The sequence below is a fragment of the Triturus cristatus genome, chromosome 7 (assembly GCF_964204655.1).
Source record: "Triturus cristatus chromosome 7, aTriCri1.1, whole genome shotgun sequence".
NCBI lineage: Eukaryota > Metazoa > Chordata > Amphibia > Caudata > Salamandridae > Triturus > Triturus cristatus.
The window spans coordinates 1,007,699,912-1,007,720,352 of record NC_140590.1 but is presented as its reverse complement, the minus strand read 5'-3'; the positions used below and the strand labels follow the sequence as shown (position 1 = coordinate 1,007,720,352).

Below are 20,441 nucleotides of genomic sequence, written 5' to 3'. Positions count from 1 at the left end.
GTTTCTTACACCTGCACTTTATTTATTTTTTAGCACTTTTATCGGGTGAATAACAATGCCTTTTAATCTGCAACTGCCTTGATAACCAAATATTGTCACGACCTAGACCTAAAATCTTAATCCTATACTTATAGGGCAAAAACACAACGTTTAAAAAAAATATTTTTAATCTATTTAAGATTGTTTTAATTCAAACAACAAACAACGAGCAACATACTATCATGTTGGATAAATCACTTATTTTACATCAAGTTCTGAAATGTTTGAAGAATATGTGTGTTTTTTTATGAGGCATTGAAGCCATAATTTTAAGGAAACAAAAAACTAAGGTCAATCTGATATATTTATTTGCCATCTTTGCACAGTTCAACTTAATGGTATTTGTACCAATATTTATTTTTGTTTGCTACTGTTTTGCTATTTTGCACAGAGTTGGCTTTGTTGGGTCTCTAATGGACATTTACAAACAGATTATAAGTATATGGGTCATCTAACTTGTGTACAAGTCTCATTGCAGACACTTGTTGCGTTGTTGTTAAGGTACGAAACGGGCATAAAGCACTGTCACTTTAAACAAATGTGCACAAAAAAGAAAAAAAGCAAGAGAGAAAAAAATGGTTGTGATTTCTGTTGAGCGCGTCATGTGATCAAGGCCCTCCGGGGCTGAAACGCGTAATGGCTGTTCCATCGTTTTGCTGAGGAAAAATAAACTATTTAATCGCTAAAGCCTTGTGGTCCACGCTCCATCTGTCACAAGATTGGGTAAACTTAAGTGGAGTTCAAGTTATATATATATATATATATATATATCAACGAACTCCTCGTAAGTTTTCTCGATCCCTTAAACACAAAGGAGCGAAGACCACAACAAATTGGCGGTAGAATGCGTTTATTTTCCCCTCAGTACAGCGATGTAGCAGCCATTACGCGTTTCAGCCCCGGAGGGCCTTGATCACATGACACGCTGGTCATCAGTCACATGATTTTTAAACCATTTTTTTCATTGCTTTTTTTGTAATTTAAAGTGCAAGTGTGCTTCAAAAGTGACAGTGCTTTATACCACGTTAGTACAGTATCAACAATGCGTTAGCTTACTGACAATTTCCCAGATATCAATATTTAAAACACTCACATGGTAACATCAATGGTTTAAATACCTTTTCGGGGGCAGAACATGTCAATTCAGTGCAAAATTCGCAATTCAGTGCAGACAGAATGAAATCCTAGTATAAATGACATTGAGTCGAACTGTGCAAACATTGCAAATTAAAAACAAATTGCCCACAAATAGTTTCTTTACTTAAAATCGTAGCTGAAATGCCATGTAAAGTAACTAGATAAGAACCCAACTTAATGTGGCATTGGGAATCACAAGTGGATAGTAAAAATTGTATAAAATGGAGATTTTATATACAGACTTTTAAAAATATTAATTAAAAGAAATGTATTATAGTGCATCGACAATTTTTACTTCGTGAGGTTATTTTATGGGATTAAGTCTAAATTAATCATCCTTCTAGTGGTTGGTTTAGGTGGATGTGGACTTGCCAAGGCATTGCTGATCACCCAAATAAGAGTGTTTAATAAAATGTGTTAAGTGCAAAGCAGCTATTTATTATAAATAGATAAATAGTATGCTAAAAGAAAAATTTGTTTAAAAACATGTCATGATAAAATAGCTACCCTAATGGTTTTATTAATCTGAGATCTTGGAGAACAGCTGTCAAGAGGGCCTGTTGGCATGCTCAGTTATATATTTGAATGAGCAATAACTTTAGTATTTAAGTTAAAAACAGGCCATTGTTGGAACTAGAGAAATGTATGGAGGTCTTCAGTCATGTTTAGACCTCCTGGATGTTTACAATCTAATTCCAAAATATATCTGGTTTCAAGTCTGCGTAGGGATTTTTCCCTGTCACCACCTCTTTTAGAGATAGGGATGGCATCAATAATAAAAAAAGTTAAAAACTTTGGATCTGATTGATGCTTCTCCTTGAAATGGCGAGCCACTGGATATGATTGATCAGCGTGTTTGATTGCCCGAATATGCTGTAAGATTCTTTTGTGTCCCTGAAGTTTTGTGCTGCCCACATATTTTAAACCGCAAGGACACAGAAGAACATACACCACATGATCAGTTTTACATGTGAGGGCTTTATCAATTTTGATTGCCTGCGTCTTCAAGGGTGTGGTGTAAGATGTAGTGTTGACACCGTTTTGACATGCCTTGCAGGTTTTGCATTTGGTGAAGCCTAGTCTGTTGGAGAGACAATTGGATGCTGGTTTGTCAACTGGGTTGTTTTGAACTAAAGTGTCTTTCATTGAAGGAGCTTTACTGTATGTAATAGAAGGTTTCATGGGCAACAAATGGCCTATTACTGGATCATTAAGTAAGATAGGCCAATTCCTTTTAATAATCTGGTAAATTTCTTTTTCCTGATTACTAAAGCCCAGGATAATTCTGAAGTTCCCCCTTGGGGGAATAGTGTTGGGAGATAAGGGGCCTAATTCAGTGAGCAGCGGTTTAGACTGTAGCAATTGTGCCCTAGTTTGTTTCATGCTTTTCTGAATTGCTTTTTCCAATAAATTTTTGAGAGTAACCCCTCTCTGTGAACCTGTCTTTACTTGCTTGTTGTGCTGCTGACAAGTCAGTTGGATTACTACAGATTCTACGCAACCTAATCATCTCACCGTAAGGGATACTTTGGATTTGGTGTTGGGGGTGGGCACTAGATGCGTGTAATATAGAATTTCCCGCTGTCGGTTTCCTGTGTATTTTAGTTACCAGTGACCCATCTTTGATGTACACTTCAACATCAAGGAAAATGACTTTGTCAGAACTTATCTCAGCCGTGAATTCAAGATTAAGATCATTAATGTTTAAAGACTTAGGGCCATATGTATGAACACATTTTCCCATAGACACAGAATGGGTAAAACCCTTTGATACATCTGGCCCTTAATGAATACCTCAGCTTCAGTTTTTGTACCATCCCACACAACAAAGAGATCATCTATATATCTCAGCCAGAGTTTAACCTTGTTACGGAGAGTGGACTCATGTTGGCTCTTGAGGACCAGCTCCTCCCACCAGCCCATGTGTAAACAGGCATAGCTGGGGGAAAAGCTGGCCCCCATAGCCACTCCACGAATCTGTTGGAACAAAGAACTCTGAAAGAGAAAGATATTGTTGTGCAAGCAGTATTCAATCATTTGAACCAGCATCTTGTTATGTCGTTCTTGTTCCGGGGGTCTTTTGTTGAGATAGAATTGCACAGCCCTTAACCCATCTTGGTGATTGATACTGGTATATAATGATGTAATGTCCATTGTCATAAGTAGAAACTGCTTTTGCCAAACAAAGTCATTGATTTTTAGAAGGAAGTCACTGGTATCTCTGAGATAGGAGGGTAGACCCTGCACAAATTCTTGCAAAAAGTAGTCTATGTATTGAGATGTCTTTTCCATCAGGCCATTTCGCGCAGAGATTATGGGTCTTCCTGGAGGTCGAATTGGGTCTTTGTGTAGTTTTGGAAGAAAATATATGACTGGTGTCGTAGGTGTGTCATTTTTGAGAAATTTGTATTCATCCGCTGAAATGAGTCCTGCACTTTTCCATGAAAGGAGCTTTGTATAGTACAGATTGTATGTTGTTTTCAGACTTAGATTGTCACTACGACCGTAGCATTTGCAGTCTGAGAGTTGTCTCATGGCCTCCTCGATGTACTGTGTTTTCTCCCAAATAACCAAGTTTCCTCCTTTATCAGCATTCCGAATTATCAGATCCGAATTAGATTTGAGTTTTTTCATTAACTGATGATATTGAATATCAGATTTGCTCATTTTGTACTTAGATGTTTTCTGTACTTTGAAGTTCAGCGATTTAATGCCCACCGTAATCTGTTCATTAAAGATGTCAATTGCATCTCGCATAGCTATTGGGGTAAAGGTAGATCTCGGTTTGAATGGGGTTGTAGCCTTTGACTGGTTCCCAGCCGAGTTGGCAGTGTCACTTGAGATCGAAGTCATATCTGGTTGAGAGATCGTTTGCGCCAAATCTTCCATAACTCTAAGGATGGGCATGTCAGATCCTGTAAGGTTGAAGGGAGGCGAAATTGGTTGATCTTTTGTCATGCTTTCTCTGTATGGTGGTGTCTCAGGTTTTTTGTTGATCAGATGGAATTTTTTAAGTTTTAGTTTCCGTATTCCTTTAAAGAAGTCTATTCTAGTTGAGGCATAGTTGAATTGATTTTTCGGACAATATGAAAGCCCCAAAGATAAAATCTTTTTCTCTGATTCATTTAGATGGATATTAGAAAGGTTAACAACAGTATTGTTGTGCGCACTTAGTTCTTTTGCGGTTTGCGCTTCCATTTTCTATGATTTTGCCTTCTCTGATTTCCATTGTCTTGCTTTTCGCCTCTCCCTTCTTTTGATGGTATTGGTCTTTCTTGCTGTGTCTGTTGATGGTTCCGTGGGCGAAGCGTTTGACGTCGTTCCACGCATAAAAAACCAACTTCTTGCTCAAGAGTATGTTTGACTGCAGTCTGTGCCAGGTTATTAGCTCTTGATTCCTGTTCGGTTTCGCTTTCGATAGCTGAGCTGAGATCTGAAGTGGAAGAGTATTCAGTGTTGATCGACTGGTGCTTGCAATGATTTTTGGTTTAACTGTTTGTGCACCCGTGTCCTTCGGATTTCTAAGGGAATCGTACTTGCGCGCAAAGGTAAAAATGCGTCCGCATTCATAATCGACTTTGTCGCGGTGGAATTTAAAAGTTTTTCGTTCCCTTATTTTTTCTTCTTCCTTGCGTAGGCGTTTCATCATTTCAGCTCGTAGTTTGGATTCTTCATCTTTTTGATTCAGATATATATATATATGAAACTTGAAGGAGTTGCCGCTCCGGTGGAACGCACTCGCTGGAGGTCAGGCCAAGAGCAGGACTGCTCACACAAATCTTCTCCCCACACGCAAACGCTGCCTACGCGTTTCGGGACACCTCCCTTCTTCTGGGCAGACTAAAACACAGTGCGAGGCAGCAGCAGTTTTAAAAGGCAGTCCCTTCTTTATTTTGCATATTTCAAACCTCATGTAAAATCAGGTGAGTAACACTGCTGCATGATGGGACTGGAAGTCCTAATTATAATACCCATGTGGGTGCTGGCCTTTAAGACGTGTCTCAATTTCCTCATGGGACAAACAAAGTTCTGCAAAGCGTCCTGGAAATTCAAAGGGGCCCCTCCAGCTCCGCGGTGCATAGCAAGTGCATTGCTGCGGACCCACTCGGGTCTCGTGGTGGTGCGTAGCCGTGGCCTGGGCTTGGCCACACAAATGAAACTTGAAGGAGTTGCCGCTCCGGTGGAATGCACTCGCTGGAGGTCAGGCCAAGAGCAGGACTGCTCACACAAATCTTCTCCCCACACGCAAACGCTGCCTACGCGTTTCGGGACACCTCCCTTCTTCTGGGCAGACTAAAACACAGTGCGAGGCAGCAGCAGTTTTAAAAGGCAGTCCCTTCTTTATTTTGCATATTTCAAACCTCATGTAAAATCAGGTGAGTAACACTGCTGCATGATGGGACTGGAAGTCCTAATTATAATACCCATGTGGGTGCTGGCCTTTAAGACGTGTCTCAATTTCCTCATGGGACAAACAAAGTTCTGCAAAGCGTCCTGGAAATTCAAAGGGGCCCCTCCAGCTCCGCGGTGCATAGCAAGTGCATTGCTGCGGACCCACTCGGGTCTCGTGGTGGTGCGTAGCCGTGGCCTGGGCTTGGCCACACAAATGAAACTTGAAGGAGTTGCCGCTCCGGTGGAATGCACTCGCTGGAGGTCAGGCCAAGAGCAGGACTGCTCACACAAATCTTCTCCCCACACGCAAACGCTGCCTACGCGTTTCGGGACACCTCCCTTCTTCTGGGCAGACTAAAACACAGTGCGAGGCAGCAGCAGTTTTAAAAGGCAGTCCCTTCTTTATTTTGCATATTTCAAACCTCATGTAAAATCAGGTGAGTAACACTGCTGCATGATGGGACTGGAAGTCCTAATTATAATACCCATGTGGGTGCTGGCCTTTAAGACGTGTCTCAATTTCCTCATGGGACAAACAAAGTTCTGCAAAGCGTCCTGGAAATTCAAAGGGGCCCCTCCAGCTCCGCGGTGCATAGCAAGTGCATTGCTGCGGACCCACTCGGGTCTCGTGGTGGTGCGTAGCCGTGGCCTGGGCTTGGCCACACAAATGAAACTTGAAGGAGTTGCCGCTCCGGTGGAACGCACTCGCTGGAGGTCAGGCCAAGAGCAGGACTGCTCACACCAATCTTCTCCCCACACGCAAACGCTGCCTACGCGTTTCGGGACACCTCCCTTCTTCTGGGCAGACTAAAACACAGTGCGAGGCAGCAGCAGTTTTAAAAGGCAGTCCCTTCTTTATTTTGCATATTTCAAACCTCATGTAAAATCAGGTGAGTAACACTGCTGCATGATGGGACTGGAAGTCCTAATTATAATACCCATGTGGGTGCTGGCCTTTAAGACGTGTCTCAATTTCCTCATGGGACAAACAAAGTTCTGCAAAGCGTCCTGGATATTCAAAGGGGCCCCTCCAGCTCTGCGGTGCATAGCAAGTGCATTGCTGCGGACCCACTCGGGTCTCGTGGTGGTGCGTAGCCGTGGCCTGGGCTTGGCCACACAAATGAAACTTGAAGGAGTTGCAGCTCCGGTGGAACGCACTCGCTGGAGGTCAGGCCAAGAGCAGGACTGCTCACACAAATCTTCTCCCCACACGCAAACGCTGCCTATGCGTTTCGGGACACCTCCCTTCTTCTGGGCAGACTAAAACACATTGCGAGGCAGCAGCAGTTTTAAAAGGCAGTCCCTTCTTTATTTTGCATATTTCAAACCTCATGTAAAATCAGGTGAGTAACACTGCTGCATGATGGGACTGGAAGTCCTAATTATAATACCCATGTGGGTGCTGGCCTTTAAGACGTGTCTCAATTTCCTCATGGGACAAACAAAGTTCTGCAAAGCGTCCTGGAAATTCAAAGGGGCCCCTCCAGCTCCGCGGTGCATAGCAAGTGCATTGCTGCGGACCCACTCGGGTCTCGTGGTTGTGCGTAGCCGTGGCCTGGGCTTGGCCACACAAATGAAACTTGAAGGAGTTGCAGCTCCGGTGGAACGCACTCGCTGGAGGTCAGGCCAAGAGCAGGACTGCTCACACAAATCTTCTCCCCACACGCAAACGCTGCCTACGCGTTTCGGGACACCTCCCTTCTTCTGGGCAGACTAAAACACAGTGCGAGGCAGCAGCAGTTTTAAAAGGCAGTCCCTTCTTTATTTTGCATATTTCAAACCTCATGTAAAATCAGGTGAGTAACACTGCTGCATGATGGGACTGGAAGTCCTAATTATAATACCCATGTGGGTGCTGGCCTTTAAGACGTGTCTCAATTTCCTCATGGGACAAACAAAGTTCTGCAAAGCGTCCTGGAAATTCAAAGGGGCCCCTCCAGCTCCGCGGTGCATAGCAAGTGCATTGCTGCGGACCCACTCGGGTCTTGTGGTGGTGCGTAGCCGTGGCCTGGGCTTGGCCACACAAATGAAACTTGAAGGAGTTGCCGCTCCGGTGGAACGCACTCGCTGGAGGTCAGGCCAAGAGCAGGACTGCTCACACCAATCTTCTCCCCACACGCAAACGCTGCCTACGCGTTTCGGGACACCTCCCTTCTTCTGGGCAGACTAAAACACAGTGCGAGGCAGCAGCAGTTTTAAAAGGCAGTCCCTTCTTTATTTTGCATATTTCAAACCTCATGTAAAATCAGGTGAGTAACACTGCTGCATGATGGGACTGGAAGTCCTAATTATAATACCCATGTGGGTGCTGGCCTTTAAGACGTGTCTCAATTTCCTCATGGGACAAACAAAGTTCTGCAAAGCGTCCTGGAAATTCAAAGGGGCCCCTCCAGCTCCGCGGTCCATAGCAAGTGCATTGCTGCGGACCCACTCGGGTCTCGTGGTGGTGCGTAGCCGTGGCCTGGGCTTGGCCACACAAATGAAACTTGAAGGAGTTGCAGCTCCGGTGGAACGCACTCGCTGGAGGTCAGGCCAAGAGCAGGACTGCTCACACAAATCTTCTCCCCACACGCAAACACTGCCTACGCGTTTCGGGACACCTCCCTTCTTCTGGGCAGACTAAAACACAGTGCGAGGCAGCAGCAGTTTTAAAAGGCAGTCCCTTCTTTATTTTGCATATTTCAAACCTCATGTAAAATCAGGTGAGTAACACTGCTGCATGATGGGACTGGAAGTCCTAATTATAATACCCATGTGGGTGCTGGCCTTTAAGACGTGTCTCAATTTCCTCATGGGACAAACAAAGTTCTGCAAAGCGTCCTGGAAATTCAAAGGGGCCCCTCCAGCTCCGCGGTGCATAGCAAGTGCATTGCTGCGGACCCACTCGGGTCTCGTGGTGGTGCGTAGCCGTGGCCTGGGCTTGGCCACACAAATGAAACTTGAAGGAGTTGCCGCTCCGGTGGAACGCACTCACTGGAGGTCAGGCCAAGAGCAGGACTGCTCACACAAATCTTCTCCCCACACGCAAACGCTGCCTACGCGTTTCGGGACACCTCCCTTCTTCTGGGCAGACTAAAACACAGTGCGAGGCAGCAGCAGTTTTAAAAGGCAGTCCCTTCTTTATTTTGCATATTTCAAACCTCATGTAAAATCAGGTGAGTAACACTGCTGCATGATGGGACTGGAAGTCCTAATTATAATACCCATGTGGGTGCTGGCCTTTAAGACGTGTCTCAATTTCCTCATGGGACAAACAAAGTTCTGCAAAGCGTCCTGGAAATTCAAAGGGGCCCCTCCAGCTCCGCGGTGCATAGCAAGTGCATTGCTGCGGACCCACTCGGGTCTCGTGGTGGTGCGTAGCCGTGGCCTGGGCTTGGCCACACAAATGAAACTTGAAGGAGTTGCCGCTCCGGTGGAACATGTTTTGACAGAATACACTTGCAACCCTTACCCACGCCAACTAATTTGATTTCCGATCAGCTGCTGTCATTATTTTTTCTAACTCCAAAAGCATAACCAATTGAAACACCAATGTATTTTTGTTGCAATCTGGACTTTCATTACAACCTATGTTGTGGTTGTCAGGAAAGTTTGGCTAATAAGATAGGAAACTCTTTTGTAGCAAAGACCAGAGAAAGGTACACTCTCAACTGTAATAGACATATGCTTTTACAGCATTTGTCATGTATCCTCTTCAGACAGCTTTGCAACCTTCAGAATTCCAGCTGCAACTGTCTTTTTTCCTGTCGTCTTGTTCGGGCTTTGTGCTTGGCACCCTTAATGGCAGAAAGTGTTGCACTGAGTCTGTCTTGGGCTAACACAGGATAACCAGGCTAAGAGTTATCCCCGTCCCCTCTCTGCACACCTGCGTTTGTGTTGCAGTCATGGGCTTGTTTGTGTAGCTTGTCTGTAACGCTTCACTTTCCTTATGTTTAGTGTAAATACAAATCATAAAAATGTATTTTGTTGAATCCAAAACATCTGACTGCAACACTTGTATCTGAGCATCTGCTATGTAGGCAGTTGTACAGAAACAGTCGTTTCAGAGCATTCCCTGGGTTATATGCATTCCTATTTTAGCACTTATGTCAACAGTGCTAGAGGCTACCAGGATTCTAGGTCTGCATTGGAAGAGTTTCTAATCATCTCAAATAGGAAGGAAGGCAGGAGCAACAGTTGCAAAGCTCAAGGGATTCATTCAATTATCTCACAAGACACCGGACATTTGCCGAAGATCTGAATGATACTGAAATTGTGGGTGTTGGAAAGTGACTTGGAGAGAGGCTCTGATAGCAGCATTAATGATTAACACACCCACTGTGGATCAGAGGGCCTTATAAACAAGATATCATCTCAATGCCAAGTGTTGGTCTCCGCATTAATCAGTAAACAAAGCGAAGGAGGTCATAATTAGCCTGAAATCAAAGAGTAGAGAGCCTGCACATTCGTTTTCCACAGCAATGGAGACTTGGCCTCCTAGGTGTAGATAAACACTGCAGAGGCGTGCATGCGTCTGCCTTGCCACAACACCCACACCTATCTAACAGGTCACACTCGGTCCATCAAAGCTGAGACATAGCAAGAGATCTCAAACTTCTGGTTTCGGACAAACTCTTTGCTGGGGCTTAACTCTTGTGAATGGTTTAAGGGGCTCATACGGTAAATCAGAACCCTTGAAAGCATTAGTTTATCACAATGCTCCCATATGTTCCTTCAAATACACACCTTCAGGTTTTATGTTTTTGATATTTGAAAATAAATCGATGCTTAAAATGTGTCTGATAACCTGGTATAGTGGACAAGACTTCATAGGTGTGTTTATGAGTGGGCAGAAAAGGTTGATATCCATTAAATCATAAATGTAATGATATGTTTTTTTTTCACTGTATTCCCCTATTTGTGCGCCCTGGGCATCTAAAAAGTGAACTTTGGAGTAGCTGAGGTCTGCTGACCAGGCTCCAGCTACACTCAGCCTTAGGACCGCTGAAAACATGCATCATTGCTACTTATGCAAGCCAACCCTAATAGTGTGCAAAGATTTTGTGCAGTTGCACAAAGTTCACTCACGAGAATCGGAGCAAAGGAGCAGCTTCTCTGCTGTATTTTAAACCTGGACTTGCTTTAAAAGTCCTTGTTTGTGTAGCCGAAGCGAAGGTAGGTTTTTCACGTGTATCTTGGACGAAAACCCAAAGTTGCCTAACCTCTGTTAGGAAAATACTATTAACTTTAGCTTCCCACTACAAATGTAAGTGTGTATTAAACAATAAATGGAGCCATTAGATGTTTAATTATCTGCACTACATTGTTATTTTTTAGATTGTTTAATATTGCGTGTCATGCATTGTTTGGCAAAAGACGCTTTGCACTTCTTCATTATCTTCCACTGTTGACACATCATTTGTCACTGTTCAAGCCTAATTGTTCTGGGGAAGAGTTTGCCAACTTTCTTGCTTCAAAGTCAAGCTGATAAATTGAATTGGGTAAAGAGAGAATCCTGCTCCAGCATACCCATCTCACATATGCTCGTGAAAGAAAACAAAGACAAAAGACAAAACTAAGTTTATCTGTAATGAAGGCATTCCTCGGAGTAGTGAACCTGTGCAAAGCAGAGATAAAGGTTTATCCGGGTAAGGCAAATGGCGATTTTATTTGATACTTCATGGGAGTAACTAAGCAGGTCATAGGAATGCTTTAGGGAGTAGAAGAGAATCAAGCTGTTGTCATATTGCCTTTGTCTGAAAAGCATCCCCACTAAGACAGGAAATGAGTGACTTTATCGAAAATATTGAGCAGAGAAAGTGCAATAATTGTAATCTGATTTGCTCAGAGTAACAATTGTCTCAGATTGCTTTGCTCTCGCTCAGTGATGTGGTGAGTAGACCTAAGAAGAAATTAAGTTATTGCTTGCCTGAAAAACTCCCATTTGCCTGGGATTGGGCTGTGGAAAAGTTGTCTCATCTGTTCTGGCTTCCACTCGAACACTGGAAAGGCTTTCCTAGTCTCTTGCTGGAACATAGGGATCCATGAACACACGGGTATCCATTTTCTGCCAGTGGAGCGTGCTTGTCCTGTGGAACCTCTATCCTAAGGCTGGAGAGCATTGAAGGGGTTGGAGATAGTGGAGATGCGTCCATCTGAAAAATGTGTAGTCAAGGTGTAACTAAACCTTTCTTCTGCCTTGGTTGCTTCTCTGGGAATTAAGAAAGTCCTTTGAATTCAGGGAGCTGGTGTTGCTAGAGGAGATCCCCAGGAACCAGGTGTAACCAAACATTTTGTTGTGGAATTGAGAGGATCCTTTGGCATCTTGAAAACAGGGACTAGCGCCAGTACTATTCTCAAAACAGTGTTTTTAGAACTGGAAAGAAGTGCCAAGTTCTTGCCCTCACTTCCTAAAAGAGACTCAATGTTAGACTGGATATAGAAGCATTTTGTTCCACTTAGAAATGTTGTATGTGAAGTATGAGCCAACAAGAGGACCACAAAAAAAGGAATATCAAGATCTGTCCTGCTACCACTTCTAGCTCTGCCCGCCTGAAGAATTTTGACCTCCCTAAATTTTCGAAGTGGCAAGGTAAACTGTTTGAGGGGAGAGAACAATCAAGTTTTACTCAATCACACTGATTAGGGGTTGTCCATGAAGGGTGCCAAGCCTAGGTCTCACACAAGCCCCTTAAACGTTTAGACAACTGTTGCATTTCTAATAGCTTGTGTTCTCTATTTGGAATGTTCTTAATTCTTACTTTTTGCATCATTTTATCTATTATATGTTTTCTTTTTTAACTAACTTGACTTGTAAATTAATTTCTAACTGTATTGTGTTGGTGTTGTTGCACATGTACGCTTGCACATTGCTCTGATGATGGCCTTACTGCTTGTACAAAGCTATTAAGTGGCAGACAGATTTTGATCACTGAAACCAGTTGCCAAGTAATGGTCAAAATGCTTAGCTATGCCACAGCTTGCACGTTGATTATGGCATTTATCTCCAAAAGCTTACCAATCCATTTTCCACATTGTCACTTGCTGTCAAAAGATGCAAAATTCATGAACCTGGAACGTTTGATATGAAATCATTGTTAAACCCTCCACTTCAGTGGAGGCTTCCTAAAATAACCTTTGCAATTAATATGTTATAGATGCTAAAGAAAATGGCAATTTCTATATGAATATGGAAGAGAATGGCTGTTTATTGAGCTAGTAGTTCTGTGTCATGTACTTCACTAACCAAGTTTATTTTTTTTCTCTTCTTTACTTCGTTTAGATTCTAGTCATGAGCGAGCGGGAACTAACTTGCGATATTTTGAGAAAATGCTGGAAAAAGAGAGCTCAGAGAAACAGCAGAATGAAACCTTGGCTGCTGAGCAAGCAGCGACCCACAGTGGGATTTATGCCAGACCGGTGGACTACTTGCCGGAGCGTGAGACTTATGAAGCTCTTTGCAGAGGGGAAGGTGTAAAAATGGTAGGAACCCATAAGTAGCTGACTGTGAGCAAGCTTACTTTTGTTCTGCCTATTATGTTTACACATTGATTGTCCAGGAACATGTTAGTATTGTGTCTACCCATAGAACACAAGCTGCCCTAATTTTAAATAATCTTGTGAGTTTAACACCTAGCAGGTGATAGTTTATATCTGTTCTGTGTTAACACATGTTTGTACAGAACATCTTGCCTCACTACCTTCCAATAAAGAGCCCATGTGGACTTCTTTATCGAGGTTTTGACCTCCCCTCTATTTGTCATCTAGATCTGCTTCATAAAGCCCCCATGGTGCATAATTGGCATGTTTGGCAATCTGTAATAGAGTCTTGTTGAAGCCATCCCACGGTAGGACCTTCATATTCTTTCCTAATACCTAGTGTTGCAGCTAGTGCTGCATGTGGCCTTCATTTTGAGCAAAGTGACTAATGCAGTGAATGGTGTAGTGTATTGAGCCTCACCTGTATCTCATGACCTTATTATATTATTAGTCTTGAGTATGGAGCGACACTCTCTACTGGTGGACAGGTCCATGATTTTGATATATAACATACTCTTGGTTATACCCTATATGTGAACCGCTGGTTAGTACTAAAGGACTAGGCTCGATCGGCTCTCCTGAATTTTGAAGGGCCGTAGTGGGAAAATGTTTGTTTTTGGTTACACCACATTCTTGGGTATTCCCTAAATGTGAATCACTGGTTTGTACTGGAGTATTATACTTTATTGACTTCCCTGATTGTCGAAGGGCAGTAAGAGGAACATGTTTCATTTTACCTGTATTCTAATGAGGCAGCCCAAAGCGAAGAACAGTTTATTAACTTTTCGATATTTATCTGTCCGCCTAGCTAAATTTCTACAGAGGTTTTATAATTGCAATGAAGATTTTACACGGCCATGATATGTAGTACTTTAATAGCTATTTGCACTGTTGAGGACATTGTATATGTAGCACTTTATTAGCTTATTTCCACAGTTGATGATATTAATGTCCCATTTGTTTTATCTTTTTATAATCTCTTGTGCAATAAGCCATGACGCTTATCTTTGTTGCCTTTTTGTAGCCAGTTCATATTTATCTGCCGTCTTCTGTTATGTACATATGTTATGTTATTCAGCACCTTGAGACCCTTGGGTGATACGTGCGCTTTACAAATACACATGTTATGTGTTATGTAGGAGATGTATTAATTACCTAATTATTTATAATTGTGCTTTTAGTTGTCATATCATGTTGCTTTACGTATAAATAAAGCACTTTACCAGCCATCGGTATCGATGATGATGGCCAAAAACATTTCTTGGCCTTTCCCTTTACGGTTTCCAACCCGGAAAAGTTGTTCAGACTGACTGTCAGTTCTTTGCGCTTCACAGTTCACTTGCTTGTGTTGCAAATTACAATTAGCGATTTTTAGGAGGTATTTTATTTATTTTCAGTAGTAAGAAAAAAGCACAAAAAGAGGCAAACGTGTTTGTTAACATTGTCTGTGTAACAGGTGGTCCTTGTATTGTTTCAATGCTTCTGCTTGTGTTTTAATATACTTGCATTGTTTAATTTTGTGGCCAGTGTGGTTTTTGTTGTTAAGCTGAAGCAATAAAGAAAATGAGAAATCTATGCAAAGTAACACTCCCATCCACAACATTCCGAGGCGCGTGACCCGCAGCTTCCGCATGCGAAACGAGCCAAGGGACAGGTGTTGTTTGATTATGTGTGTGGAAAGCTCAACCTGCTGGAAAAAGACTACTTTGGTTTAACATTCCAGGCTGACCATAAGGCTAGTGGGAGCGGAGACAGGGAGCCTCGTGTTTTGATGAGGGCACAGACCAACATATCGGAATCCGATTCCACCACTACAACCATGCACATTACTGAGACAATAAATGGCGTTGTATCCCAAACAAGAATTGAAAAGCGCATTGTCATCACTGGAGACGTGGACATTAACCAAGATGAGACTCTGGCAGTGGCACAGGCAACTATAGAAGCCAAAGAGATGCACCCTGACATGTATGTCACACGCGTGCGGGTGCTTATTGAAACTGGAATCATTGATGAGGGGGAAGAAGCCTGAACGCAAGAAACAACAGATCACATGTCTGAAGAGTTTTGACAATTTCAAAGTCCATACTGCCACCACTGCTGTGTTCAGTTTACCAGAATTTTTAAGATTACCTGAAAGTTAAGATAACAACACAGGACCTAAGCACAGTATCTGGGACTAATACTGTTACATTTCACCCTACATGTTATATGTGCCGCTCGTAGGCTCGGAATACCTGTTTCTCTGCATTCCTGATTTTCCTTCACCGCCATCCACTGGATTCTTTTCGGAGGACAACTATTTTATTTCAGCAACTGTGATCGGGACTGTGAGGTCCAGCGGGCTTTGCAAAGGGACAATTGCCAGCAGCTGGGGGCCTCTTCCCGACCCCTCCTCCGCACGAAACAAAACGCCTCGCGGCCCCCGCATCGCGGAAGCCGCTCGTGGGCTCGGAATACCTGTTTCTCTGCATTCCTGATTTTCCTTCACCGCCATCCACTGGATTCTTTTCGGAGGACAACTATTTTATTTCAGCAACTGTGATCGGGACTGCGAGGTCCAGCAGGCTTTGCAAAGGGACAATTGCCAGCAGCTGGGGGCCTCTTCCCGACCCCTCCCTCTGACTACTTTAGATACGCCCACTAACGCGAGAGCGGGACGCGAGCGGGACACAGACCGGGGCGAAGCCCGGGCCAAGGGCGGGCCCGTCTGAGCCCGTCCGAGACCGACAGGGACCGGAACGGGACCTACCCCTAACTTCTGACGATTGAGGTCACTCGACGGTCTAATCAGGGTAACGCTTGGTTTTAAGTTGTAATATATAGAGCTATTTATGTTCTGAGTTCGCTAATATATACTTATTAATGGATAAGCCTACTAAAAGGGACGGGACCTCTATACAATCTTCTGGGGGCGCCTTAATGGGAACTCTAGATAGCTTTCTAGTGCGAGTTCAATCAGCTCTAGCCAAGGACATAGAACTCACCGAAAAAAGACTGTCATTAGACATTCTCTGCGATAAGCGGTCCTCCTTGGGAAACGTGGCCAATGCAAGATCACCACCGTGTCAACAGACTGTTACGTTGGATTCATCAGGCTCAACAGCCTCCTTGGTAGAGGAGCGTAGTGGTGAAATAATAACATGTCCTTCATCTCTAACCGGAATCTCGGGTGAAATTCCCGATATCTCGATTGCCTGCAATTTGGTCCCAAATCCTAAGCCCTTATCAAGCATTAACGCAGGGGAAACCAACAGATTGTGGTAGGGAAAAACGCGAAGACAGGTCCTGCTCCTGTTCAAAGAAAGGATATAGTTTCATGCCCTCAATCTGCAACAAATGATGAGAGGGTAAATCCACTGCCACTTATGGGGGACACAGATCCAACGTTTTGGAAAAAACTAGAGTGTATTCTAAAGAACTTATGTGATCCTATCTACAAAAGGCTGGGTTCAATAGAAAGCAGGCTTGTATGCATGGAACTTTCACTTGCCTCGGCCCAGCCACGGGGTGGTAGACGGGGATCAGGCCCACATAGGGAACACTCTAGTCCGGTAGGCCAATGTAGCGAGACCAAATCTACCACCATTAATGATTCAGCTAGTGCTGCTGCGAATGTTAATCTTCCTGTTTCCCAGGAACAACAAGCTATCCCTGTTATTGATAATAAGCCAAGAGAAGTACATTCACCATCACGTGATGGATCCCACAGCGCTGGGACCGGTACAGTTAGAAATAACAAGCAGCCTATATCTGTACAGTCTTCAGCGCAGGCTTCATCAGGCCTAATTGATATACATCTTCCCCCAGAGGCAGCCCCCTATGTGGTGGTTTTAACTGGGGTGCCACCCCTGGCGACTGGAGCAAGGGAAACGTTCAGGGATCTCAAAAACAAATGCATATTTTGGCTTAATGCTAAGCGCCCTCTGCCGGCCCATATGTGTGCTGAAATCTTGTACGTCAGGAGAGTAAACTGGGTGGGCAGGAAACCTAAGACAATAAAGGGGGACTGTGTTATCATTAATTTCAGGGATAGACGCTGTGTGGAACATATCTGTTGTTGGCCCCAAGATGATGATCCCTCATCCCTAATTTGTCCCATGACATTGTCTTATTTTTATGTTCCTGTACCCTTGCCCCTGTGTGCGATAACACGTGGGGGATTCTTGGCAAATGGTTGCACCTTTGGGGATATTAGGTCCATTAATAGATTCGATGTGTTATCTGGGCTAATGGACTGTGATTGACAGAATGACAGTAGTGGTTATCCCTGTCTTGAAAAGGCACATGGAGCTCTTGAGATAGAGGAGGCCAAAAAGCAGGGAGAGCAGTTCGCTACAGTAAGCAATAGAGACGGTAATGCGCCGCTCGCCCTAATAAACACTCCAATGGTGGTTGTACAGGGCTTTAGTCCCGAGCTTGAACAAGAACTTTTAAGTAATGATGGCAATTTACTTCTCCCGTATGGTGTTGACACTCCTCCTATACTAAACACAGGGAGTGTCGAAGGGGTGATTAATACCGCAGGCCGCCTAACGTTTTTATCTTGGAATGTGGCGGGTGTGGGACCTAAACTATCATCACCCCAATGTTCAGATTTTATTGGTGAGCACGACATCTGTCTTTTTCAGGAGACATGGTCAATAGAGCCTATATTCAAGTTAGGTTATTTGAACTTTTTTGTTCCAGCTGAGAAAAGGCCTAAGGGCCGGCCAGTAGGAGGCCTGACCATTTGGATTAAACAACATTTAAGGTGCAATATCCAATTTATCCCAACCCAGAATATTGATATTTTGGGAATTAGGCTAAATTTCCCGACAAATTTGCATATTGATATGTATAATGTCTATGCCAGGGGTTTACCAGGTGGGAAAAAATCGGAGGTGGTATCAGCATTAAACTCCCTTGTTGAATCCAGACCTATTGATGTGCTCCCGTTGATTACGGGTGATTTTAACACGACCTTTGAGCCACTAGGATTTCATGACTCGTCCCTAACGGAGGAGGAGGACCTCAGATGGGGTGTTCCACAGCTTGAGATAAAACCAGTTAGTAAGTGGACAGAGGCGGCCATGTACCTGAAGGGGTTCTGCTTGGGCAACCAATTGAGGGCAGCTAATGGCAGAACTCTGTCAGATAGGATGGGTGCCAAAACATATGACAACGGTATCAGGGCAAGCAATATAGACTACCTTCTGGTCCACCTAAGGATGTGGCACACTCTTGTGGTTATGGTGATAAAACCTCGGATTGAAAGTGACCACAATCTATTAGTTGCTCTTTTTAAATTGGATCTGGGAGATAGAACGGATGGGGCGTCTGATAAGATAGGCCCAGTAGTTGCTTTAACAAATGATGAACGCCATCTTAAGTAGCATAATGTAGTAGAGCACCCCGACCTTATAGATAGCATTAAGTCTAATGTCGAAGAGGCGTTGACATTAATGATGGTAGGTGGCACAAAAAGTCAGCCTCCCTCTTTAGTCGAGAACATACATGAAAAACTTTTTGCTACACTTAAAACCTACTTTTGCAGACCAATTTTGGCAAAACATGCTTCTAGAAGAAAACCAGAGAAATGGTTTAATCCCTCCTGTAAGCAAGCCCGGGAAGAGTTGGGATTGGCGCTTAAATCAAAAGACTCGATTATGATTAAGATAGCTCGGAATACTTATAGGAAGGTCCAATGGAAGGCCAAAAAGGAATGGGAAGAGAGTGAGTGGCAAGATCTTAAGGCAGCATGTTCTGACAAAATCAGAAAAAGTTTTGGGATATTTTCAAATGGAAGAGGGGAGAACTTACTGATAGTCCGCATAATTATGTTCCCCAGGATTCCTGGGTTGAATTTTTCATATCTCAATACGCAAAAGGTGCTGAGGATGTTAGTCTGCATAATCAGGAATGGGTGTTTTACAACGAACCTGCCTTTAGCGCTGAGGATGTTGACAGGGCGCTCGACATGGTAACCCAGGGACGAGCACCTGGTATGGATTGCGTCCCTGCTGATGTATTTGTGCATGATAGGCAAAGATGGCAGTTATATACCACCTACTTAGCCAATGCTATTGCCCAAGGAATGCCCATCCCCCAATCCTGGAAAGGCGCTGAAATTGTCCCGATATACAAAAAAGGGGATAAATCATTGGCTAGTAACTACAGGCCCATTAGCTTGATTGATGCTATTCAAAAAATTATGGGCCGGCTGGTCTTGGGCAAAATCCAGTCCTGGATGGAGGCTAGTAATATCTTAAGTCCTCTCCAGGCTGGGTTTCGCCCTAAAACCAGTACTATAGACCAGGTCTTCAGGTTCCTAGTCCTCTATTGGAGGACAGTGGTCTTAGAAAAAGGGGTTTTGTATGCAGTTTTTGTCGACTTGTGGGCGGCATTTGATCTAGTCCCGCGTGGCAAGCTGTGGCGAGTGCTGGAGGAGCTGGGGATGGCACCGGAGTTGCTGGCATTGGTTGTTCGCCTGCATGGGGACAACTTTGCCCGGGTTCGGTGGGGACGACAGGGAGAGGTCACGGATATTTTCCCTGTAGAGCGGGGAGTGCGGCAGGGTTGTGTTTTGGCACCGATCCTGTTTTTGCTCTTCGTAAACGGGGTGGCCGAGTTCCTCTCCCGGGTCCCCTCGGATGCCCCGGCTTTGGTTGGTACTCGTGTCCCAGTCTTCATGTTTGCGGACGACACTCTGCTGATTTCAAAAACCCCGAGTGGCCTCCAGCTTACCCTTCGGCGCTTTGAAGAGTTTTGCCTATTGCGTGGACTGGAAATAAATGTTGCCAAGACTAAGTTTATGGTCCTTAATGGTCCTAAACTCTCTAAGTCTCACAAACCTTTTAAAGGAGCAATTCTCATGAATGGCTCTCCTCTAGAACAGGTCGACGCATTCACTTATTTGGGAGTAACGCTACAGAAGAATATGTGTTGGAAAAGTCAAATAGACTTGTCAATATTGAAGTTCCAACAACAGACAGGCTTCCTATTAAAAAGATTTAAAACCTCACAGACACAACCGATTGGGCCACTTCTTGAGATTTACTCGATGAAGATCCATAGCTCATCTCTATATGGGTCTGAGCTATGGGGCTATGGCAAAAATCCAAAACGCCTGAACGCCATGGAGAACGAGTTCATTCGGAAAGTCATTGGTGTCCCGCAGAGCACTCCTTTGTTACCTCTCTTTTGGGACCTTGGTCTGAAATCTTTACAAGACACAGCCTATCTGCGTCCATTGCTCTACTGGTGTAGGGTATGGTCAACTGAGGAACTTAAGCACTATGCTATGGGTATAAAGGAAATTATTGAAAAAGACCCCTTCCATAAGATAGACTGGTTGAGGACTATAAAATTGTTAC

At 43.8% G+C, this 20,441-nt stretch overlaps 1 protein-coding gene across 3 annotated transcripts in view; it reads left to right on the top strand.

Annotated features, from left to right (window-relative positions):
- P4HA2 (prolyl 4-hydroxylase subunit alpha 2) overlaps positions 1–20,441 on the top strand; it is a 388,236-nt gene that overhangs the window by 206,677 nt on the left and 161,118 nt on the right. For all 3 annotated transcript variants that reach the window (XM_085618047.1, XM_085618048.1, XM_085618049.1), the window contains exon 7: positions 12,830–13,029. In XM_085618047.1, the coding sequence (XP_085474173.1) occupies positions 12,830–13,029 (200 nt within the window). The remainder of the gene's footprint in view (positions 1–12,829; positions 13,030–20,441) is intronic.